Source organism: Ambystoma mexicanum, chromosome 6p, assembly GCF_040938575.1.
Source record: "Ambystoma mexicanum isolate Mex_15411 chromosome 6p, UKY_AmexF1_1, whole genome shotgun sequence".
Lineage (NCBI taxonomy): Eukaryota > Metazoa > Chordata > Amphibia > Caudata > Ambystomatidae > Ambystoma > Ambystoma mexicanum.
The window spans coordinates 1,000,034,127-1,000,058,369 of record NC_090935.1 but is presented as its reverse complement, the minus strand read 5'-3'; the positions used below and the strand labels follow the sequence as shown (position 1 = coordinate 1,000,058,369).

Sequence of the window (24,243 nt, the reverse complement as noted above, 5' to 3'; positions counted from 1 at the left end):
GTTCTATAAATTCATAACAATGACAACTGCACTATAAGAAAAACCTTACACAGTCATCCAACATACAGTTACCCTTCAACTAACCATCCCCACTTCCCTCCATCCCTTCAAAATATACGGACCAAGGATGGTAACTGGCCACAAAAGTAAACGTGCCACTTACAAACTCATTCAAAAACTTGTTTGCCTGATGAAACTGAAAGCTAGCACACATTTCTCAATTCTGCATGAATCTTTGTTTACCTGGGGGATCCAACACTATTACATTAAGTATTTTCCAAATCCAACAAGGCTTTGCCAGTCTTAATGTCCCTCCAAACGGAATGTCCGCTCATCTCTTGTAAAGTTACAACAGCAAACACTAAAAATACTCACATAATAGCAATGTTTGTAAAATCACTGGACAATTTCAATGATTGATTTTAACAGTCTTCAGTCAAATTAGCAGCTCATTCATACAAAAGGCATACCTTGGCATGATAGGTTTGTTCTAGTTCTTCTTTGTAAAGTTTTACTTGGAAGTCATGTTGCTCTCTAATATCTTGAAGAGCTTCTGCCAGCTTAAACTCATATTCCTGGCGCCCAGAATCCACCTCAACAATACGGGTGTCGTGCCGTCTGCTGGTTTCCTTAATTTCCTGGAAAAACAAAAACCGGAATATAAAAACACTGCAAACAACGAAAAACAAAAGTAGTTAGTGATGTTGGGGTTAGCAAAGGGACAGACTGCCCACTTGTCTTTGTAGACCTGATGAAGATTTTAAAAACAAAAATGGCAGGTATGATATGGCATTTATAACGCGCCTATACACAAGTGTTTGAAGGCGCAACGCGGCAAGGGAGGAGGTGGGAGGGTGAGTGTGGGGGAGGGGACAGTGCAGTACATGGGATAAATCGAATATAAACAATAAGACAAGTACAGCCACCTGGTGGCAAGTGCAAGGGTAAGTGCAGGCATCAGGTGTCAAGTGCTGGTGGAGGACTGTAGGGATACAGAAAACGGACCAAGTGCGGGGGTTGCCAGGGAGGCAGTTGAGGTGTGCAACTGGCAAGGAAGAGGACCTGGGCCCTCGATCAGAGAGTGGCCAGAGGGTAACCAGAACAGTTTCAGCCAGGCGTTCAGCAAGGGAGAGGAGGAGAGAAAGCAGAAGCAAAGAGTAAGGTTTTGAGGTGCTTCCGGAAGTGAAGATTTTTAGGGAGACAGGGAGGCTGTTCCAGAGGGAGGCCCCAGCCAAAGACCTACCACCAATTCATTGCTTGAAGAAGCAACTGACCCCGAGTGAGTTTGAGGGGGATGAACGAAGAGCTCGAGAAGGAAGATATTCATGAAGAGAGTTGAAGGTATTGAGGCCCCAGAAGGCCATGTGGACAATGAAGATGGTTTTGAACTTAATCCTCGCAGCCACTGGGAGCCAGTGCAGAGATTTCAGTCCTGAAGAAATACGATCCCTGGGCTTGAGGCAAGGACAAGTCTCACAGTCCTGTTCTGGATGAGTTGCACAGAGCATAGAATAGAAGCAGGCAGATTTAGAATGAGGCTGTTGCAATAGTCCAGCCTAGAAAGAACCAGAGCTCTGGAGACCGTGAGTTTCTGGGGGAAAGAGGAAAGGAAGAATACTTCTGAGGAGGTGCAGCTGGTAGTGTAACTTCTTAGAGATGTGAGGAGAGGAGGAGAGAGTGGAGTTGAAGATTACCACAAGGTTTTTAGCCTCGCAGGTGGGAGCAGAGAGAGGGCCAAGAGAGGCCAGCCAGAGAGTGACAGGAAAGGAGGGAGCGGGTGTACCAATGAGGAGACTCAGTTTTACTGGCATTAAGGCAGAGATCATTGGCGGCACATCACTCCAGGATATCAGAGAATCAGATGATGGAAGGAGAAAAGGTGGCTGAAGGTAGCCTGAAAATGAGACGAGTCATCCCTATAGCACTGAAATTTGGGGCAGAGCGGTGTAATGTAGGGGGCAAGCAGTGCCAGTTATTGGTTGAACAGCCAGGAAGAGAGGTTAGGCCCCTGGGGGACACCACCGGTAGAGAGGAAGGACCCAAGATCGACCTGGGAGGGTCCATCAGAGGAAAGAAGTGAGCCACGCCATGGCCTGACCGGTGATCCCCAAAGTCATCAGACTGTTGAGTAGGACGGCATGGTTGTTATAACATGTTTGCCATTTTGTAAAATTACAAAAACACTTTTGGTGGTACCTCACCCCGTTAAGAATACACAAGATCAGCTGTCGCCTTTGGGCTGGAGGATTTGTGGAAATGGGGGGACCTAGGGCATGTGGCGGTACTGCCCAAATGTGCAGATTTTCTGGACAATCTGGAGCCACATTGTCTGGGAGAATTCTCAAAAATGGGCTAATTCCCCTCTACCTGGCTGGACTGTAGGACTCCATTTTTAACCTGAGAGAGACCTTTTTTCCCCCACTAATGTATTTTTCTGTGATTGAACTGTTGCTTTTGGTTTTTGGAGTCTGACAAACTCCATAGACATCTTTTTACATTGCGACACAGCACCTTCAGTGCAGTGGCACAGGGAAGTCTTACAGATTTACCAGATGCGAGGAGCTGAAACCGCAAAGTGCCACTGATTTGAAGAAGGCTGGTTGTGGTCGTTGCCCGTCCAACTGCAGTGCAGGAGTCTCCAGAAGTCCTCTTGTCCCCACGTCTGAGGCCCAGGAAGGGAATAGTTTACCTGTAACTCCATTTCTCCAGCATTGGTATCTTTCATGGATTCACATGTTTAGAATATTCCCCGTCAGGCTGGGAATCCTTGGTAAATTATATAGACCTTTTCCATAGGAATAAATGTCACTTGTGTCCTATATACGTCGTTATGGGCCACGTATGCCTGCGCCACAAGGACGTAGAGGTATAAGTAGCCCCGCCCCTGCGGTTCCCTCAGATTTCGGCCCCCAAAGTAGTATGGGGGACATCTGGTTTGCATGCCAGGGGAGGCCGGCGGGCGCATGTGAAACCATGAAAGATACCAATGCTGGAGAAATGGAGCACTGGATCTTTCATGGATTCACATGCTTAGAATAGATTGAACAGCAGTATCCCCATAGTTTGGTGTGTATGCAAACCAATAACACTATAACCATTAATGCATATTCGCCATGGCTAAACTTCAAATCATAGTACATGAACAGCTAAAAAGAAAACAACATCTTAAGGTACATTAGCTGAAGGCTATACCCCCTTTATTGGGGCCTACCTTATTGAAACAGGTGCTGTAGGACTGCACGACCCATCTGTGTATCCTCTGCATGTTGTTCGAGGCAATAATGCCGGGTAAACATATGTGGTACCGACCAGGAAGCCGCCTGACATATCTCCCAGCGGAATCCTGGACCACAATGCCGCTGACGAAGAAGCAGATCTCGTTGAATGGGCTTGTGGACGTCTTTCGAGCGGTTTCCCAGCTTTTGAGTGGCAAAAAGAAATGGTAGATGACACCCAGCGGGACAGTCCTTGTTTTGAGATTGCTTTACCTTTAGCTAAAGGGCCATAGGCCACAAATAGCCGTCTTGTGTCCCTGAGATTGAGTGCGATGGAGGTAAAATTTCAGAGCCCTTCTCACGTCCAACATATGGAGAGTCCTCTCTGCAGCAGACAAAGGTGTTTGAAAAAACATCGGTAGCACCATAGAAGAGTGCTTATGGAACATGGTAGGGACTTTAGGAACCAAATGAGGCTTAGTAGAAACACGACTATTTTTGAAAAACCTCAAATATGGTGGATCGATCACCAACGCTTGTATTTCTGACAGACGTCTAGCCGAAGTAATAGCCACCAGAAAAGCCAGTTTCCATGATAGGAATTTCAATGACATTGGCTCAAAAAGAGCCTTCATTAGTGCTGCTAGAGCCAGGTTAAGACTCCAGATCGGAGGAAACTTCTTCGTTGGAGGAAAAGTTTGGAACAATCCTTTTATGAAATGTTTAATCAACCGGCCACTAAATAATGAAGTTGAATGTCTCTTCCGAGTAAATCTCGAAATGGCCGCCAGAAGCATTTTTATCAATGCAAGACAAACTTTGGAGCCAGGAGTAGCGAGTATGGTAGAAGCTGCTCCGGTATGATGTGAAGTGGACGTAAACCTGGCTGATCCCCGCATCAAATACAGAATCTCTTCCATTTGTATTTATACAAAGCGTTCGTGGACGGCGCCCTGGCAGCTTGCAAAATGCGACGACAATCCGGTGGAATTGCTAACGTACCAAACTCTGAGAAATCAGGAGCCAGGCTGTCAGACTGCGGCTGTCCGGGTCATGGTGCCAAACCGCCCTTTGTCCTGAGACAGAAGGTTCGGGATCCTCTGGAACCTCATGGGCTCCGCTGCTGAAAGATGGAGTAGATCGGAGAACCACACTTGTCTCGCCCAGTACGGGGCCACCAGGATCACCCAACATGGATATCTGTGAATCCATTGCAGCGTCCGACGTACGAGTGGAAACGGGGGGGGGGTGGGGGGGGGGGGGGGGGGGGTTTTGGGGGGGGGGGGGGGAACGCATGTCTCGAAGGACAACCCTGTCCTTATGAAACACAGTGAAGGGTGGCTTAACTGAAAGTGCCTGTAACTCACTCTGCGAGTGGAAGTAACCCCAACCAAAAACAGTTTTCAGAGTCAACAGCCTCAAAGGGCAAGAATGTAAAGGCTCAAACGGAGCACCCATAAGAAACTTAAGGTTCAAATCCCAACCTGGCACCAAAAAAGGTGACGGAGGGAACACATTAGTGAGCCCCTTCAAAAACTGAGAAATTAAAGGAATCTTAAAATAGGAACACTCTTCAGACGAGCGCTTAAATATGGACAGCGCCGCCAGGTAACCTTTAATGGTCCCCACTTGCAAGTCCCTGTGAGCCAAAGAAAGCAAAAAAGACAGAACCATGGGAATGTCACAATCAAAAGGATCCACATTCTTAACTCTGCACCAGTCGCAGAACTTTCTCCAACGGCAACGGTACAAAGACTTTGTTGCCGGCCGCCTGGCCGAGAGCAATACCTCCATCACCTCTTCAGGGAGGTCCCAATCCTTATACTTCAACCTTTCAGAAGCCATGCGAGAAGTTTGAGGGATCTGACCTCTGGCTGGAGAACCTGACCACCCCGCCCCCTCCCGTGAGAGCAGATCGTCTCGGCAGGGAAGACGACGTGGAGGGCAGATGGACAAGTCGAGAAGGTCCAGGTACCACGTCCTCCGGGCCCACGCCGGAGCAATGAGGATCATCCAGGAACCGAACTTCCGTAGCACTTGCGGGATGATGGGGACTGGAGGAAACGCGTACAGCAGTGGGAAGGACCACTCCACCACGAACGCGTCTCCTAAGGCTCCTTTTGGAGGAAATTCCTGCGAGCAAAACCTTCCGCACTTCCGGTTGACACTGGAGGCGAAGAGATCCACTTGAGGGGTCCCCCAAAGGGCGAAGATCTCCAGGAGAATCTCCTGAGCCAGCTCCCACTCGTGAGAGATCGTGCTCTGCCTGCTCAGAGCGTCCGCCGTCTCGTCGTCTCCGGCCAGATTAACAGCAGAGATCGAAACTTCCTGCTGGATGGCTCAGAACTCGAGCTGCATCGCCTCCCTGCACAGCGGAAGTGACCCTGCCCCCCTTTTTGAGGTAGTGCATGGCCACTGTGTTGTCAGTTAGAATCAGAACACTCTTTCCATGCAGACGGCAGAAAAGCCTTCAGGGCTAGCCTGATGGCCCTCAGCTCCAACAGATTGATATGGAGTCTGGACTCCGACGGAGACCAACGACCACTGACTGTCAACTTGTTGGCATGAGCTCCCCTTCCCGCGAGGGATGCGTCTGTCACGATCGTCACCTCTGGCGAGGGCAGCCAAAATGGGGCCCCCTCCCCTTCATCAGATTGCCCTCCACGGCCCACCACAGAAGGTCCCGGGCTACCGAGGATGGCACCTGAACAGGTGCGACAGCCTGCCGGAGGACTGAGACCACTGGAGCTTGAGTGCCCACTGCAAAGATCTCATCCGCAGACGAGCCTCTGGCACCAGAAGAATGCAGGATGCCATGAGGCCGAGCAGTCTCAAGAACTCTGACGCTGGGAGATCCTGGGCAAATTGAAACTTGTTCACCATCTGCTGAATGTGAAGAGCCCTCACCTGAGAGGAAAACACTGCCCCAGGGACGTGTCGAGCACTGCTCCGATGTACTGGAGCCGCTGCGTTGGTGTCAAATGGGACCATTGAGGGAGAAGCCCAGCCTGTGAAGGGAGTGGCAGGTGACGACAGATGATCCAGGACTTGCTCGGGAGAGCTCCCACTGATCAACCAATCGTCCAGATAGGGGTAGAGGTGAAGCCCCTTTTCTGAGATGCGCTACCACCATGAGCTTGGTGAAAACCCTCGGGGCGGAGGTCAATCCTTGAGATCGAGAGACACCAACCAGTCCTGAAGTTGAAGGGCCTGGAGGACTTGAGAAAGAGTCACCATCTTGAACTTGTCCTTCCTGAGGAGTTTGTTCAAACCGTGCAAGTCCATGATGGGTCTCAATCCCCCAGTCTTTCTTCGATATCAAAAAATAAGGGGAATACGATCCCTTGTACCTCTCCGCTACAGGCACCAGTTCTATGGCGCCTTTCTCCAGCAAGGCTTGAATTTCGAACGCAAGGAGCGGATCCGGACTCTTCAAAGAGGCTCCCTGGTGGATTTTCGTGAGGCCTCTGCCGAAAAGGAAGACAGTAGCCGTGGGTTATGATCTCTAGAACCCACAAATCCGAAGTAATGGCTTGCCACTCTACAAGATGCTGCGCCAGCCTTCCCCCCCCCAACCGGTGAACCATGGGACCTGGCCTCATGACTGAGTGGTAGCGGCTGCAGCGTTTCCAGAGGGCAAAGAGGCAACTGCCCGAGCGGCCTTGGAACCTCGAGTACCAATATTTCCACCTCTGGCACTCTTACGATGGCCTCCGAGTGCTAGCTCCCTTCGCTTTACTGAAGGACGAGTAATAGCGAAAGGAACCTCCCCTCCATTGCTGTCCCCTAGGGCGAAAAGGCAGAGGTTGGCGAACTGCAGCGCCCAACTACTTCGCTGCAGCTTTGGAGGTCTGCAACCTCTCAAGGCTCTCGTCAGCCTTGCTGCCAAAAAGGTGTTCACCATCAAAAGGCATATTGAGGAGCCGGGACTGCACATCAGGAGCGAACCCAGACTTCCGCAACCACGCAAACCTGTGCATTACGGTGCTCGCCGCCATGGACCGGCTGACACAATCTGCCAAGTCCAGACCCGACTGAACGGCCTCACATATGGCATCCTTGCCATCCTGAACCATCGCAAGGAAACCATCCCGTTCGTCCCCTTCGGGAACATGTTCAGCCGCTAATGCAACACAGTTCCACAGAGTGTGTGAAACGAGACAAGGCACATATGGAGTTGGCCGCCTGAAGCGCCATACCCCCTGAAGAAAACACTTTCTCCGCCCAGCCGTCGAAACGTTTGTCGTCCCTATCTGGAGGGATGGTAGGATACGAAGCCTGCTTTGCCGGGGCCATAGCCGCCTGCACCACCAAACTCTCCGGAGTGGGGTGCCTGGACAAGTAGCAGGGGTCGCTACTGGCTGGACGGTATTTTCACGACAAAGACTTGCCCACTGCTGGGAGACTCTCCGGAGCAGTCCAAGCCGCCGCCGCCCTTCTCTGCAAAGCCATATGAAACGGTAAAACCGGGTCAGTGGGGGGGGGACAGAGATCAAGGATGTCTGTGAGATCATCCTGAACGAACTCCCCTGGGGGAGCTGACCAAGTACTCGGTGACCCGTGACATAAGGCGCCGATATGAAGAATGGGCCTGAGTGCCAGGGTCCGGCCTACAAAGCTCCACCTCCTGAGAGTCCACTGGCATGCAGTGACTACCTCAGGTCATCAAACTGGCTATGGCCCAAGATTAGCTCATCCGGAACCAAGCCATCAGAGCCTTCATCACCCTCTGAAATGTACTCCAGGCGGGGGAGAGGAAGACCTCTGGGGACCAAAGAAGTGCCTGACCTTAGCCAGAGCCTTCCTAGGGGCAACCCCCGTGCCACAGGGCCCCTCCGACACCACCGCCTCGAAATGCGTTGAGGGCGCCGAACAAGTCGGCGCCGACAGAAAAGGCGTCAAGCAAATCGGCGTCAAAGTCAACTGCAGCACCGCCAGCGTCGACACAGGCCTCGAAGCCAGAGCTCCGAGCGGGTCTCGACGACCCCCTCTGAGGCAGAGCCTAAAGAGAAATAGTCAACCACGGCGCCACAGGCATCGACGTCTTCTTCGAAGATGGCACAGGATCATGCGGTCTCGAGCGCGTTGAGGACCGGGACCTGGAACGGGCATGGCGAGAACGGCTACCCTTGTCCCAGAGGGACCTCTCCCGCAAGCCATGCCGACCACCGGAGCCCGAAGGCGTACGAGCGGCGTCTCGACCGGTGCCGACGACCCCACTCGGAGGTGCGGAGGGACTGGTGCCCGCTAGCATCTGCTTCCCGAAGGAAGCCCATTCCTCCGGTGTCGCTTGCATGGAGGGACAGGCGATCCGCCAACGGGCGGAGTCCTCAGAAGCGGACGGGGAAGGCGACCGATACCGGTGCTTCCGGGAATGCCTTGAAGAGGCGGGTGAGTGGCAAGACCGACTCCTGGAAGGAGACCCACTGGACTTCCGACGATGACGCGGAGAGTTGCCCCTCGAGTCATTATCGAAAGCCCTGCAGACCTCGACTTCCGGGGCTTAGACACCCGGCCTACCGACAGCTTCTTCTTGCGTTCCCGCAAGGCCTTTGCTGTGAGCGACTGGCAGTCGACAGTCGTCCGTATCGTGGGCCTCCCAGAGGCACCAGAGGCAGGCGTCATGCGAGTCTGTGACCGACATCTTGGACTCACAGTTCCTCGAGACGGCGCATCGACACAGGACGCAGACGCCAAAGATTTTCCGAAGCAGCACAGCTGTGGACATTACCAGTCATAGATAAGGAATACGTCGGAGGACCCAATCCCCTCGAAGGATGGTTTTACCAAACCCGACTGCGTCTGGAACTCCGCCCCCAGAAAGACCAAGGTCCTTGATGGCGTTAAGGAGGACCTTTCGAAGTTTGTGAGGAGGGACATGGTGGCATTCAGACTTTCCCGTGCCCTTTCCGGATAATATCCCCTTACCAACCAATCGTCCAGATATGGGTACACATGACGACCTTCCTTCCGTTACCAGGCTGCCACTGGTGCCAAAAATTTCGTGAACGTCCTGGGAGACTATTTTAGTCCGAATGGGAGGACCTTGAACTGATAGTGGGTTCGCCCGACGACAAACTGCAGAAATCTTTTGCGTCGTCGACGCATCGGGATATGAAAGTACGCGTCTTGAAGGTCTAGCGACGACAAAAAAAATCTCCCGGTTGCATCAATCGGATAACCTCTTGCAGAGTAAGCATTTTGAACTTTAGATTCTTCAGCAGCTTGTTGAGAGCCCATAGATCTAGAATGGGACGCCATTTTCCATTGGGTTTCTTGTCCACGAAGTAATGGGAGTACACTCCCTTTCCTCTTTCGGCCACTGGGACCAGTTCAATAGCCCCTTTCTGCAGCATAAGCGTCACTTCCTGCACCAGTATCCGAAGATGGGATTGTGGCGAGAACACTGGCGGAATGTGTGGTGGCTTGTCCTTGAACTGTAGGGAGTGACCCAGACATATCGTGTCCAAAACCCATTGGTCCGTTGTTATGCGTTCCCACTCGACGCAACGAGACACTGCCCCCCCCCCCCCCCAGGACGTCTCGAAACATGTCATTGCTGGGTTTTTGCCCATCAATCCTTCGCCGACGATGAGTAGGAGCCTCTCCTTCTTGAGGACTGGTAATCTCTGCCTCTACGAGTAGCTTGGGCTGCTCGTCTGTAGCCTTGGGAAGAGGGCCGACTGAAACCTCGGTCTCTAGGTGATCCAAACCGGGAGTTTCCAGAAGCACCTCTGAAAGGAACAAAAATTTCTGCCACTTTGGAGGCCTCGAGTGACCGAGCAGTGTCAGTCTACTTTCATGCCCTTCAAGGCTTCATCCACCTTCTCGCCAAACAGTTGTTGCCCTTCGTACGGCATGTCCAGCACCTTGTATTGCACCTCTGATCTAAAAGTCGTGCACTTAAGCCAGGCTTGCCTCCTTAACCCTACGCCGTTATTGATTTGTTTAAAACCGGCCTCCGCCAGGTCGACAGCGATATTTATGAAGCGATTGGAAGCCTCTTCCCCTTCACGTACTAGTAGCATAGCAGACTTCCTGTGTTCCTCCGGCAGATGGTCTACGATAGGAGCTAAACGATGCCACATCTCTCCATCACACCGTGCATAATGGCCAGGGAGTTGGCTGCTTCCACTGTAGTCGCACAGACTGACAATACCTTCTTTCCAAACGCATCTCGTCTCCTGGCATCGTTGTCCGGCGGGGTCGTGCATTTGTGTTGCGGCCAGAAAAGCGAGGTCGCAGCAGCGGACACCACCGAATCTGGCGAAGGTTGAGACGTCAAGCATTTGGGGGGGTTGACTCCGGAGCCTTGAATTTCTTTAACCGTCCTTCTATCGCCGGTTCCGAGAAAGGATGACGCATGGTCCTCAACCCCTCTTGCCAAACATGGTCCTAAATGGGGATAGCAAACAGATTTTCTTCTCTTGCCCATATGATCGAAAAGAAAGCAATCTTTCTTCACTTCTTCCGGCGCCAGGCCAAATTCTGCACAAGCTTTCTCCCCCCCTCCCCTCATCATTGCATGGAAGGCCCCAATGTCATCCGGCGGTGATGGTTGCGCCGAGCTCTTTGGAGTTTCCATTTCAGCATCCGACTCCCATGTGGGGTCCCTTGAGGGGGATAAGACGTCTGAAAGGGACCCTTCACGCTCTGACTCCGGCAGTTCTCCCTCCTCCGAGTGTGGGCGAGAACAATCCTCCTCCAACGGGCAAGTTGTAGGTATTCTGGTCGTTAAGCGCGGAGCCGGGCCTGGTTCGGCGACCGGCGTAGCCTGCGGTACAGTCGGGACACCAGTGAGGAAACTGCGTGTCCAGACGCTGTAACAGCTTCTGTATGTTCAACACCTCCAGGGAAAATAGAGACTGGGGATTCAGCAAGGAAGAGGCGGTTGGGATGGCATTCCACTCGGGAGTTCCCCCAAACTGATTGCACGTAACCCCAGATCAGTCGGCTGTATGATCGGACCACGGTCATCCTCTGCCGAAGAGATGGAAAGGGCCGCTTCTGGCTGCAACAAGGCCTCAGGCAAGATCGGGTCGAAAACTTCCGGCAGCCAACCCACCGAAGGTGCCACCGTCAACGACATCTTCTCCATAACCGCTGTTTGACCCGCCGAAGTGATCGCGGGAAGAGCAGGCACAGAAGACGTTGACGATCTGAGAGTCGTCAACAAAGTTTTTGGCGCAGAGCCTTGTGGCGCCCTCGCCGGTTTTGAACTCTGCTTGTGGGTCGACGACACTCGACTCAAGGTAGAGCCATGGCGGTCTCCCGAGGAGGATTTCAATTTCTTCTCGTTTTTTGATGAGGAAGGGAATAGTTTACCTGTAAATCCATTTCTCCAGCATTGGTATCTTTCATGGATTCACATGCTTAGAATATTCCCCGTCAGACTGGGACCCCTCGGTACACATATATAGCCTTTTCCTATAGGAAAACTTCCGACACTTTTGTGTCCTATCTATGCCCTTTTAGGACCCGCCTACGCATGCTCCGTAGGCCGTCCCAGTATAAGAGGCCCGCCCCCGCGGCTCCCCTTCAGATTTCTGCCCCTCCAAATTAGGAAGGGTTAAACTTATCAAATACATTGCATTCCGGGGAGGCTGGCGGGCGCATGTGAATCCATGAAAGATACCAATGCTGGAGAAATGGAGTTACAGGTAAGAAACTATTCCCTTCTCCAGCATTGGATCTTTCATGGATTCACATGCTTCGAATAGATTGTATAGCAGTAACACCTGAAACGGCGGTGAGAATGTAATGTAATATACCCTCACCAGAATACACAATGCATATGTACAGCAGGAATAAGTTAACTCAAATAACCTTAACCACATAAAGTATACTGTCATCAAAGGGTAGAAAACAGATTCTCCACAGCGTGGAGCTTACCTTACTGAAATAGATGGCGCAGGACAGCTCTTCCCATCTGCACCTCGTCCGCATGCTGCCTGGCAAGGCAGTAGTGGTGGGTAAACGTGTGGGGCACTGACCATGCCGCAGCCTGGCATATGTCCGTCAGCGGAATTCCTGCCCATAATGCTGCTGAGGAGGACGTTGATCTTGTAGAATGGGCTCTAGGATGTCCTTGCAGTGGCATTCTGGCCTTGGAGTGACAAAACGCAATCGTCGAGTAGACCCGAGTTCCTGTGTACGATGTAGGTAAAATTTCAGAGCCCTCTTAACGTCCAAGGTATGAAGAGCTTTTTCTGCTGTCGATGATGGGGTCGCGAAGAAAGTAGGGAGAACAATGGACGAGTGTTTGTGATACACTGTCGGAACTTTTGGGACGAACGTAGGTATTAGTTGCCAGGACCACTTTGTCCTTAAAGAATCTTAAGTATGGCGGGTCCACGACCAGCGCTTGCAGTTCCGAGATTCTCCAGCTGATGTGATAGCAATCAAGAATGCCAACTTCCACGATATGAATTTCATGTCGGACGTGGCCATAGGCTCAAAAGGCAGTTTCATTAAGCCTGCCAACACGGTGTTGAGACTCCAAGTTGGAGGGAAACGTTTTACCGGGGGAAAAGTTCGAAATAAACCCCTCAAAGTGTTTCACAAGTCTGTCGCTAAATAGAGGCGACTACTGTCTCTTCCTCGTGAACCTCGAGATGGCCGCCAGGTGCACCTTTATCGATGTGAAGGATAAACCCCTCTCCGCCAAGAGAAGCAGGTAAGGTAGAACTTGTTCCGGCGTCACCAACGGTTGTAGGCCTTGTTGTCCTCGACACCATTCACAGAACCTCCGCCACTTATAGGTGTAAGATTTGTTTGTAGAAGGGGCTCGAGCCGCCAGCAGAATTTTGACAATCCTCCGAAACGTCTAAAGCACCGAACTCCGAAAAGTCAGGAGCCAGGCTGTAAGGTTGAGACTGTCCGGGTCCTGATGCCACTCCGTGCCTTTGTCCCAGGATAGTAGGTTCGGGACTCTCGGAAACGCTATAGGATGTTCCAGCGACAGGTGAAGCAGGTCGGAGAACCACGGTTGCCGCGGCCAGTATGGTGCCACCAGAATTACCCGGCAACTGTATCTGCGTATCCACTGTACTGTCCTCCCTATGAGGGGGAACGGGGGAAAAGCATAAAGGAACATGTCCATCCATGGGAAGGAGAAGGCCTCAAGAGGGTTCCATGGGGGAGGCAATCTGCTTGCGAATTGCTCGCATTTCTTGTTGTCTTTGGTCGCAAAGGTGTCCAGAGGGGGGTGACCCCATTTCTCGAACACTTTCATCAGGTGAACTGTGTCCATTTCCCACTCATGTATCTGGGCCATGCTTCTGCTGAGGGAGTCTGCTTGCGAGTTCCTCACTCCCGGGAGGTGGTGAGCCACGATGGAAAGTTCGTGCTTTAATGCCCAATGCCAAGTTTTCTGGGCTTCTATGGAAAGAGTTCTTGATCGCGTCCCTCCTTGTTTCCTCAGATAAAACATGGCCGTCGTATTGTTGGTCAGTACTCGTACTCGCAAACTCTTGATGTGTGGTAGGAATGCCTTCAAGGGCCATCGTACTGCTCTGAGTTCCAACACGTTTATGTGTAGGAGTGACTCTGTTGGAGACCAGCGGCCTTGCGTTTGGAGAGTACCCATGTGAGCTCCCCATCCGGTTAGGGACGCATCCGTGACTATGGTTCGCTGAAACTCTGGTTCCTGTAGGGGTACACCGTTGTTCAGATTGTGGAAACTCTGCCACCACTGAAGGGTCCGAAGCAGCTTGTCGTCGATGGTTATCTTGTCTGACCACGATCCTTGAGCCTGCGTCCATCGGTCCGCGAGGAATTCCTGGACTGGCCTCATGAATAGGCGACAGTTTGCCACGAGATGGATGCAGGATGCCATGGCCCCTAGGACCGAAATGTACTTTCTCACTGAGCGCCTGGTGTTTCGCCGTAGTCTGCTCGCTAGCTGATTGAGTCTTGAGGTTCTGTCGAGAGAAGGTTTCACTAGCCCTAACTGGGTCTCGAACTGTGCCCCCAGGAATACCAGCGTTCTCGATGGCAGCAGAGAGGATTTTTCAAAGTTTATGGCGAATCCCAGCTGTTGTAGAAGCTGCATGGTGGCTTGTAGACTTGTGTTGGTCGACGCTGGGGAGGATCCCCTTACCAGCCAGTCGTCGAGGTATGGGTATACATGGTGGCCTTACTTCCTTAGCCAGGCCGCTACTGGAGCCAGGCATTTCGTGACTATTCTGGGGGAGGTCTTGAGCCCAAAGGGAAGAACCGTGAACTGGTAGTGTGTCCGCCCTATTACAAATCACAGGAATTTCCTGTGTTTCCGCCACATTGGAATATGGAAGTACGCATCCTGTAAATCCAGGGACGCTAGAAAAGCCCCCTCTTGAACGGCGCGGATCACTTCCTGCAGAGTGAGCATCTTGAATTTTAGGCTCTTTAAAGACCTGTTGAGGTCGTGTAAGTTTAAAATGGGACGCCATTTGCCGTTCGGCTTTTTTACAACGAAGTATCTTGAGTAGACTCCTTGACCTCTCTGTGATGTTGGAACTAATTCTATCACGCCCTTTGCTAACATGAGTGTTACCTCTTGTTGCAGTATCTTCAGATGAGAATGAGCGGTGAACGCAGGTGGAATGTGCGGAGGGCTGAGTTTGAATTGTAGAGAGTGTCCGTTTCTTATAGTGTCCAGCACCCATTGATCCGTCGTAATTCGTTCCCATTCGTCGACAAATGCTGACACTCTTCCCCCCCAGAACGGTGTGTTGTATGTCACTGCTGATCTTTATTTTGTTTGTCTCTCGACGACGGATAGGATGGTCTTTTCCTGGACGTCTGGAAGTTACGGCATCGGTTTGCCGTTTGGGAAGCACGTCTGTATCCCTGGGAGGGGTAAGCCGATCTGCCAAAGGATCTGTCTCCAGACGCAGAGAGTCTGGAATTACCTGAAGCCCCTCTAAAGGGACAAAAAGACTTGTAGCTTCGGCCACTCTGGAGGGCACCCAATGAACGTGCCGTGTCCGAGTCCTCTTTCATTCCCTTTAGGGCTTCGTCCACCTTCTCACCGAATAGAAGGTCTCCCTCAAAAGGCATATCTAAAACTTTGTATTGTACCTCTGGCCTGAAGTAGGTACACTTAAGCCATGACTGTCGTCGTAATACGACCCCATTATTGACTTGCTTGAAGCCTGACTCAGCGAGGTCCACCGCGATGTTTATTGCGAGATTTAAGGCTTCCTCACCCTCCGACAAGTAACATCGCTGCTTTCCTATGCTCTTCCGGAAGATGATCAAGTAACGGGGATAGCCTGTGCCACATCTCCCTGTCGTATCTGGCTATAATCGCCAGAGTTTGCGGCCTTTACTGTGGTTGCTCCCACGGGTAGTACTTTTTTGCCAAAGGCATCCTGGCGTCTCGCTTCGTTTTCAGGCGGAGTCATGCACTTGTGCTGGGCCTTCGCCTTTCTCGTCGCTGCCGCCGACACCACCGAGTCCGGCGTTGGCTGGGAGGATAAACACTTGGGGGTAGACTCCGGAGCCTTAAACTTTTTTTCGAGGTGTCCTTTCACTGCCGGCTCTGAAAAAGGGTGACACATTGTCTGCAACCCCTCTTTCCACACGTGGTCTAGTATTGGTATTGAGAACACGGACCTCCTCTTACCCATGTGGTCGAACAAAAAGCAATCCTTTTTCTCTGCTTCCTGGGACAAACCAAATTCTTTACACGCCTTCTCAATCTTAGAATGGAATGATGCAATGTCGTCCGGAGGGGACAGGTGAGCTGGGCTTCTAGGGGTTTCCAACTCTACCTCGGACTCCCAGGTTGGATCCCTGGAGGGGGACGACGAGATATCCGACATGGCTCCCCTGTCAGACTCTGAATCTGGCAGCTCACCTTCCTCTTGTGCCAGAGCGGAGATTGGCGTGCGTAGGTGGACGGGACTGGCCCGGCTCGTCGACGGGTGACTGGCAGGTTTGCCTGAGGTAGTCTCTGGTCCAACGACTGTAGCAAGGACTGAAGCGTGGACAGAATTTCCAGCGACAAAACAGATTGAGGATTGAGAAGAGGGGCAGGTACCGGTACACCGGATCCCCTCGTCCTTGACGTGTCGGCCACTCGTAGCCCTAGGTCTGCTGGGCCAGCTATTCTCTCGCTCTCGTCCTCCGAGGACAGCAACACAGCCTGTTCTTGTAGCAATGTATCCGGGGGGGGGGCAGGGGGGGGGGAAATCGGATCAAAAACTTCCAGCCTCCAGGCCTCCTGTAGAACCCCCGTCGACGAGGTCATCGTCGTCGGTGAGACGGTGGATGCCACCTGAGTCAGTGGCAGGATGGGGGCCGATGACTGGACCGACGGTGACTTAGCAGGTGGTTTGGGCGGTCCCGCCTTTTCCACGCTTGGTGTGCTTACTCGACTAGTGGTTGATCGATGATGATCGCTGGAGGAGGATTTCGGCCCTTCCTTTTCGTGCTTTTTTGATGACGATTTTTTTGACGCTGAGTGACTCCCAGATGACTTTTTCCGTCGGGCGAGATTTCTTCGCCAGTGGTTCCGACGAGGAAGCGCGGCGTGATGTTTTTGCCGATTGTGTGGAGCCTACCTCCGAAAGGGGGGTATGCCCCCGCTCCATCATTCAGCCATGCCACCAGGCGTCGACTCCGGTCTTTGAGGGTTTTTTGAGAAAACCCTTTGCATATGTCGCAGTTATCTGCCGAATGATGAGGGTGGAGGCAATATATACAATCCATATGTCCGTCCCCCTCGTAAACTTTTTTCAAGCCGCACGTCGCACACGGACGGAACAGCGCTTTTCCTGACATGGAGGACATTTTCTCTAGCTCCAACTTCAGGTATACAACCTTGTACAAAATAGTAAGACAACGCGAGGAGATCCCACTACTTTTGAGACGGTTGAAATCTGAAGGGGAGCCGCGGGGGTGGGCCTCTTATACAGGGACGGCCTACGGAGCATGCATAGGCGGGTCCTAAAAGGACGTAGATAGGACACAAAAGTGTCGGAAGTTTTCCTATAGGAAAAGGCTATATATGTGTACCAAGGGGTGCCAGTGTGACGACAGGGAATATTCTAAGCATGTGAATCCATGAAAGATCCAATGCTGGAGAAAGACTTTTCTTTGACGAAGAGTCCTTCGCAGGATGTTTATCAGAGGGGTGTTTTTCTGATGAACGCGGTTTCTTAGTCGGAGGCTCTGCGGACGCAGAGCAACGAGGGGGCACCGGAGATTTAGATCGAGGAAGTAGAGCCTACCTCCGATGCAGGGTACGCACCCGCCCCGTCATTGAGCCAAGTCACCAGGCGTCTGTTTCGGTCTTCCAGGGTCTTCTGGGAGAAGCCTTGACAGATCTCGCACGTGTCGGCCGAATGATGAGGGTGAAGACAGTAAATACAGTCCATATGCCCATCACCTTCATACACTTTAAACCCGCATCTAGTACAGGGACAAAACGCCTTTCCAGACATTTTCGAAGGAAGTCAATGAAAAAGAACGCACAACCTAGCAAAAATAGATACTCGAGGTAATCCCACTACTTTGGAAGATGGTTGAAATCTGAGGGAACAGTGGGGGCAGGGCTACTTATACCTCTACGTCCTAGTGGCGCAGGCGGCCCAAAACGACGTAGATGGGATACAAACGTGTCGAAATTTTTCCTATGGAAAAGGTCTATATAATTTACCGAGGATTCCCAGCCTGACAACGGAGAATATTCCAAGCATGTGAATCCATAAAAGATCCAATGATGGAGAACATAAGTATCTGCAGAGCTGCACAGGACCAGAAGCTAGCCAAATCCCTTTCTTCTAACCAAAGGTACTGTACAGTCTAAGAACGAACCTCTTGTCATGTAGCTTAATTGTTCACAGTTGACTCGTCTTGGTTGCTCTGTAGAGTTGCTTGCATCTTCTACATCTCAAGCTGAACAGCTTGTGGCCCTACATGGATTCTTTTTCTACAAAGACTGCTAAAACATTGTCCAAGACCTTTCCTTACCTGCAAGAAGTGCTTCAGCTCACCTAGACTTGCTAACTTAACATTGGCTGTCCTGGCTCCCTGAATGACTTCTCCCCTCTGACATTGGGTTGCACCCGTTCTTCCAGGAAGGGGTTAGCTTAATTTGAATTGGGGGTTCAAAAGTACTTGCCTGCTTCAGAATATTTGTGCAATCCGTTTTATTTCAATAACCCTTTTCTTTGACACTCCAAGTAATACTCTAAATGTACAAGTGACATATTAATGTCCGCAGTGTCCTAGCAATTTGAGTCTCCTGCAGGTGTAAGTATTTGCCACCCCCAATGGGTATTTACAGATTGTGAAACTAAAAGTCTTGGAGGTATTTGTGGGTTATTGACATATTGCCCCTTTTGAAGGCTTATCCAAACTGACTTAAATACATTTATAATTAATCAAGAAACCGAGTGCAAGTGTTTTTTTGGCTACTTGTCACTGAAGCTCTGTTGTAGTGCACCCAAAGGGTACTGCATCAAATCTTGCCAAACACACATCAAGGAAATAGTAGGAATCTAGCTCCCTTTTATCCCAGTGTCGATTCTGGTGGCTGTTGCCGAAGACTTATGCAGCTAGTGTGGCTCAGGCTTAGATTACACATTTACTGACAGCGACAAAGATGACAATTGCTGGGGGGTGGAAAAGTGAAGAGGGTCCAATTGTAGGTGTGCGCTGGGCCACGATTTGGGGGTGGTAGTACCAAAGGAGAAAGTGTGCACCCTGGTAAATGGAACATACCAGAAATTGCTTAAAGTGTGGTTGTCCTTCTACGAATATGTAATGAAACATCACCATCACCAACTTCATCTGTTGGAAAGATTCGATACTTGACAATAGATCGGAAGGGATGAGAACCAGGGGGCAGCCTAGGGAGGACATCATATGCAATTAAGTGCATGAAGTGTTTATATTTTTTCTTTTTAAGTTGAGGGGAGTTGGGGCATGGCTAGCCAGCGTGTGTTGGGGAGAATTCTCATAAACGTGCCAATTCCCTTCACCTTACAGACCACCAACAACTTTGCTGGATTTTGAGGACTTGATTTTTTTAACCTGGAAAGAGTGCGAGCGTTTTTCCCACCCTTTCATGTATTTTGACATGTGTTTTACTTGTGTGTTCTTTGATTATGGAGTTAAGATAACTCCATATGCATCTTTTCATGTGCGTTACACAGCACCGTCAGTGCAGTGACACAGGGATGTCTTTTTAGACTTCACAAATGTTTAAATACTTTCTCTGGGATAAACTACTGTTCAAGAGAAGGAGTTAAATTGACTTTACTAATTCCTAGACCCCACACAAACTAGAGTGCTGGAGGGGATACCTACTATCCCCTGTGTCTAGAAACTCACGTGTCAGTCAAATGCTACCCTTTCCTATCGAAAAGGCTGGTGGCAGTGGTTTTACAACAAACTACCATGATTTTTCCCGACAGCGAACACCAGTAGCTAAAAATCGTGGGAGCCATGTTTTTCAAGATGCCGCCTTAAGCCACTTTGTTTAAACAGGTCCCGGTCTTTTTTCACCATTTCTTTTTGGAAAGGTCCTAGTGCATGTCTGCACGCCAAACCAGGTTTGGTCCCTTTGTTTGTATGCCTTTGGCATGCTTCAGGACTGAAGATTGCCTAGTGTGGGCAGGAAGTGAGGGAGGTGCCCGAAACTCCCCGTGCTTAGTCTCCTAGGAGACCCAAATGCACTCTGGCGCGATTGGCTGGCTGACTGTCCAGCAAAGACAGCCACCCTGCTGGGTGAGTGACAGCTAGGCTGGCATGAAAGGAAAACTTTTAAAAAGGAGTCTCTTGGACTAGAAAGCAAAGTCGACACTGGAATGAAAGAACCGAAGATGAGCTGGAAGAAGAGGACTGCTGCAACTCCTGGACCGTTGGTTTGCCCGGTGAAGCCCTGCTGCAGGTCCACATTGCCAAGTTAATCTCGACAGAGAAGCCCCTTCAAGGACGACTTCTTCCTTTGAGTTGTTCGGACCAATCAACACATAAGCCACCTGAATACCATTCTCGGAGCTGGTTAGGATTAACCAGGGCAAAGGACACCAGCTTGTGTGCTTTAATTACAGCTACTGGAACTGAAGCGACTCCATTTTGTCAGCGTTTTTCGACGTTCCTGTGCAGTGCAGGAGTCCCGACGTCCTCCCTCTTGTCCCCACGACTGAGGCTCAGCGAGCCCTGCAGGAACTGCCAGGAACCAACATCTTCTGCTGCATCTTGTTCATGTTGAAGTACTGTGCCAACCAGATTGAGAGAACGTGCCTCTCGCAGTGAAAGTTAGCGGAACTTTCCCAACTTGCAAGCCTAACCAGCTTGTGACCCAACATACGATTATTTTTCGTACAAACTACTTCTGAGAACTTTGGCAAAGACTTTACAGTTTATGTCAAGAACTGTTCTTTCCTATCCAAGGCACTAGTCCATTGACTTTGGCCTAAGCCTATTGAACTGAATAGAGTCCTCTAGTGAACTAAAACTATTTGCACTGCCTAAGAAATTATTTGTGATCTATTCTGCCAACTTGAGCCTTTTTGCTCCCATTGAAAGTAACGGAAATGCAATTTTGCTCCTATTTCAGGGGAGCCTAATTTGTTCAGAAACATTGGTTTGAAGTGTGTGTGTGTGTATAATATTAAGTTGCTGCCTTCTAGTGAATGTTTTCTAAATGATTGTGTAATAAATCATTAACCAAGATACCTTGAGTGTTCGTCTCTACTTGAACCACTGTGATTGTAAGACCTGTGTATACTGCTCACATTCCCTCTTGAGATGAGCCTGGCTGCTCAGCTCGCTACCACAAACAATAGTACAGACTTATGCCAAAGGTTGGTTTTGGTTACACCTGTAGTCCTAATTGTATGTGGTGGCCCCAGAGGGTAATGCATGCAATTCTGCTTAACAGTAGGCTATGAGCAGGTAATTTCTTGGAGCTCCCATACTACCGGCCCAAACCTGTGGTATAACCCCATGCAAAAACACTGACCTGAAGGGGACTAGCAGTGAACTAGCAGGGAACCTAGATGCCACAAATGGCATTCCTGCAGGAGGGATAAGTGGAGAGCAAGTCCCCAGAATTTTGAACGAAAGGGAGTGCAGGAGCAAAGTGAAAGTGCTCCCAAGATGCCACCGCACTGCATTGAGGAGAGACCCAACAGAACTGCAGAGCACTCATGTCTAGGTACCTGGAGGGGGCTGCCGACACCCGTGCTTCGCTCAGGAAAGGCAGCGCGAGACGGTAGGAGCCCCACACAGATAGTGACTCTGCACACGAAACGGGGACCCGACACCGCACTCCATCCAAGGACTTCGGAGCTGCAGATGGCGTCGGAGCTGCAGATGGCGGAGCATCTCAACAGCACACGGTGAGGAGAAACAAAGCGGGCGACACAGCCTAGTGCCTGTGGAGTGCTCCTGATGGAACAAGACTATGGCCACAAATGACGTGAGGCATCTGGATACCAGCATCCATCACGCTGACATTACTGAGACAGACAGCTGGGGGACCAGAAAAGACCATAACACGGCTGAGGGTGGAGACGGAGTTGAACGACCAAGAAGGTGAGAGGGCAGCGCAGGGGCTGGTCCTATACCCCGCCTCCTCCCCTCCCCCCACGGCCGAATTTACAATGTCCCAGCAGACCGGAGGCATAATAACAGAGCCCCAAGATCAACTACTGACTAATACTGGGGAAGGCCCTTGGAGATGGCTGTAGGCATAATTCTCACCGATTGCTTCAAGACCCCTTGGACCCACAACACCCCTTATCCCTGGAGGGCGTGCTGTGGAGGAGGAAGATAAAATACTGGGAGAAGTGAAGGAGGGAACACTTTTGGGGACAGATGCAATCACTACAGGCCTGAGGAGGCTCCACATTCTCAACAGCCCAGAACGTCAGATAGTATGGTGGGAACTGGATCAGAGAGGTCCACTACACTGGCACAAGAAACAAATGGCAGGAGAAGCAGGAGACGCATCTGTGTGCACGCAAGGATTTGGGGGGATGGGCAGATTCATAACCACAACTTGGAGGAACCTGGGGCCATCATGGTAAAGGAGCAAGAAAAGATGGAAAAGTACAGAGGCAAGAGACAAATTGCAAAAACAGGGACTGATCGGTCCACGGAGGAAAGAGCAACGGGAGGGGGAGGCAGAGTTACCCTGGACTTATTGATGGAGCCTATTCAGGCTACCACATCCACCCTGCAGGAGAGCATTAAGGAAGTGGGAATAGATGTCTACCTGGTGAGAGCAGACCACCGAAAAGTGTGCAAGAGGGTCACGGAAGTGGAACAAAGGGTTATTAGCACAGTGGAGGACGGCATCCAACTTAGAAACCAAGTCGCAGGCCTGATGGGAGCTACCAGAACCCTGGAAACGAGAGCAGGGGATGCATAGGGCCACACCAGGCGCTGGAGTGCCTCGAGGGAAGAAGGCCTGTGGAGAACTCAATCTTTGTGCATCAAAGGACTGTCAAGTTTCAGTGGAAAGGGCACACAGGGTCCTGGTAGACCCCCCCACCACCATGCACACCACAGAGCAGGTGGCCAAAACTATGAACTTCTGGGATCAGGACACCATTCTACAAGAATCCCACAGGGAAGGTTTTTACGAAATTGGGAACGCAAAACTGCGCATCTTTACAGACTTCACATTGGAAGTAACGTCAGGAGAACATATGATGCAGTGAGGCGTCAACTTAAATACAGGTTTTTCCAGCTAAGTTGAAGGTCCTATCAGGAGGAAAGTCATGGTTCTTTACATCCCCGAAAGAAGTGTGGGATTGGCAAAGCGGGGATCCCCAAAATGGAGCAGGTGTGGGGTCTGCCGCAGGAGATTGAAAAGGGCGATGGAGGTGGGATTAAGTATGAAAAGGGTCAGTAGGAACTAGTCACCAGGGAATAAAGGAGAGATGTATGAGTGGGGAATTGTATCAGAGGGGCAGCGACGGGGCAATACAGAAACCGCCCACAGCTACAATGCCATCGACTGCTGCCCACGAGTTGTGGGGAAAGGGTGGGATAGGCAAGTCAAGGGGTCTAATTCGGGAGGGGTGGGACAGAACCCTGAGGGGGTCACCCACACACCAGAGTTGGGGAGTTTGAGGGAAGTAGGTGGGGAGGGTGGGAGTTGGCGATACCAAGTTGGGATTGGGCATCACTTGCAGTATGGTTGACGAAATGGGATGAAATAAAATGGCTGGTGCAATGATCAAACACGGGAAGGCATAATACTGGATACAGGACTAAGAGGGGAATGAGACTACCCTTCGGTGAAAGAATGATGGGACACATTTATTGGATCCAGACAAAAAAGGTGGAGGGTGGGGGAATTTCTGAAACATGGAATACAAGTGGCTCTGATACAGGAAACGCATATGGGAAGGGGACCTGGTGAAACTGGGAAAGTTATGGGGGGTAGGAGGACAAGTGTTTGGTACGTCCTACTCAACCTAAGCTAGAGGAGTGTGGATTTGGGTGGCGGGAGGAGTGCCATTACTGGTGGAGAAGGTGTTGGGGAAGAGGTGGGGCGGACAGTGATGGTGGGTATATGGTAAGGATACCCGCTACGTCTAGTTAACTCTTATGCACTGAACGTGGACTATAAGGAATACTTCCCATTGGTCCTGCACATGGGTGGGGCTTTACAGAGGGGCAATGATATTATGGGGGGGGGGATTTTAACTGCCACCTAGATGGGACGGGGGAGAGAGGATTTAGCAAGAAACATGACAGCGTCCCTCCACAAGGTAATGAGAACCTTGACCTAGTGGAAATACCGAAGGAGTAACATGGTGGAGAAAGGGCTCATTCTACTCTGGTTTCCATGGGCCGTATTCATGTTGGACTACCTCCTGATGGGGAGATAATACTACTGGCAATTTGAGGACCTAAAATATCTAGGACAAACCCTTTCGGATCACTCACCCCTGGTGGTCAAACTAGTGGTAAGAGGCTCCTGCGTAGCTTGTGGCGAATGCTGAAACACATTAAAGGTTGGGGCGTTTACCAACGAGTTACGCAAGGGGATTGAAACCGGTTTTGAATTTAA

At 50.8% G+C, this 24,243-nt stretch overlaps 1 protein-coding gene across 1 annotated transcript in view; it reads right to left on the bottom strand.

Moving 5' to 3' along the window:
- The window catches only part of LMNB1 (lamin B1), a 505,711-nt gene that overhangs the window by 308,058 nt on the left and 173,410 nt on the right, over positions 1–24,243 (bottom strand). Inside the window, exon 4 of the mRNA XM_069625602.1 lies at positions 471–638. Within this exon, the coding sequence (XP_069481703.1) occupies positions 471–638 (168 nt within the window). The remainder of the gene's footprint in view (positions 1–470; positions 639–24,243) is intronic.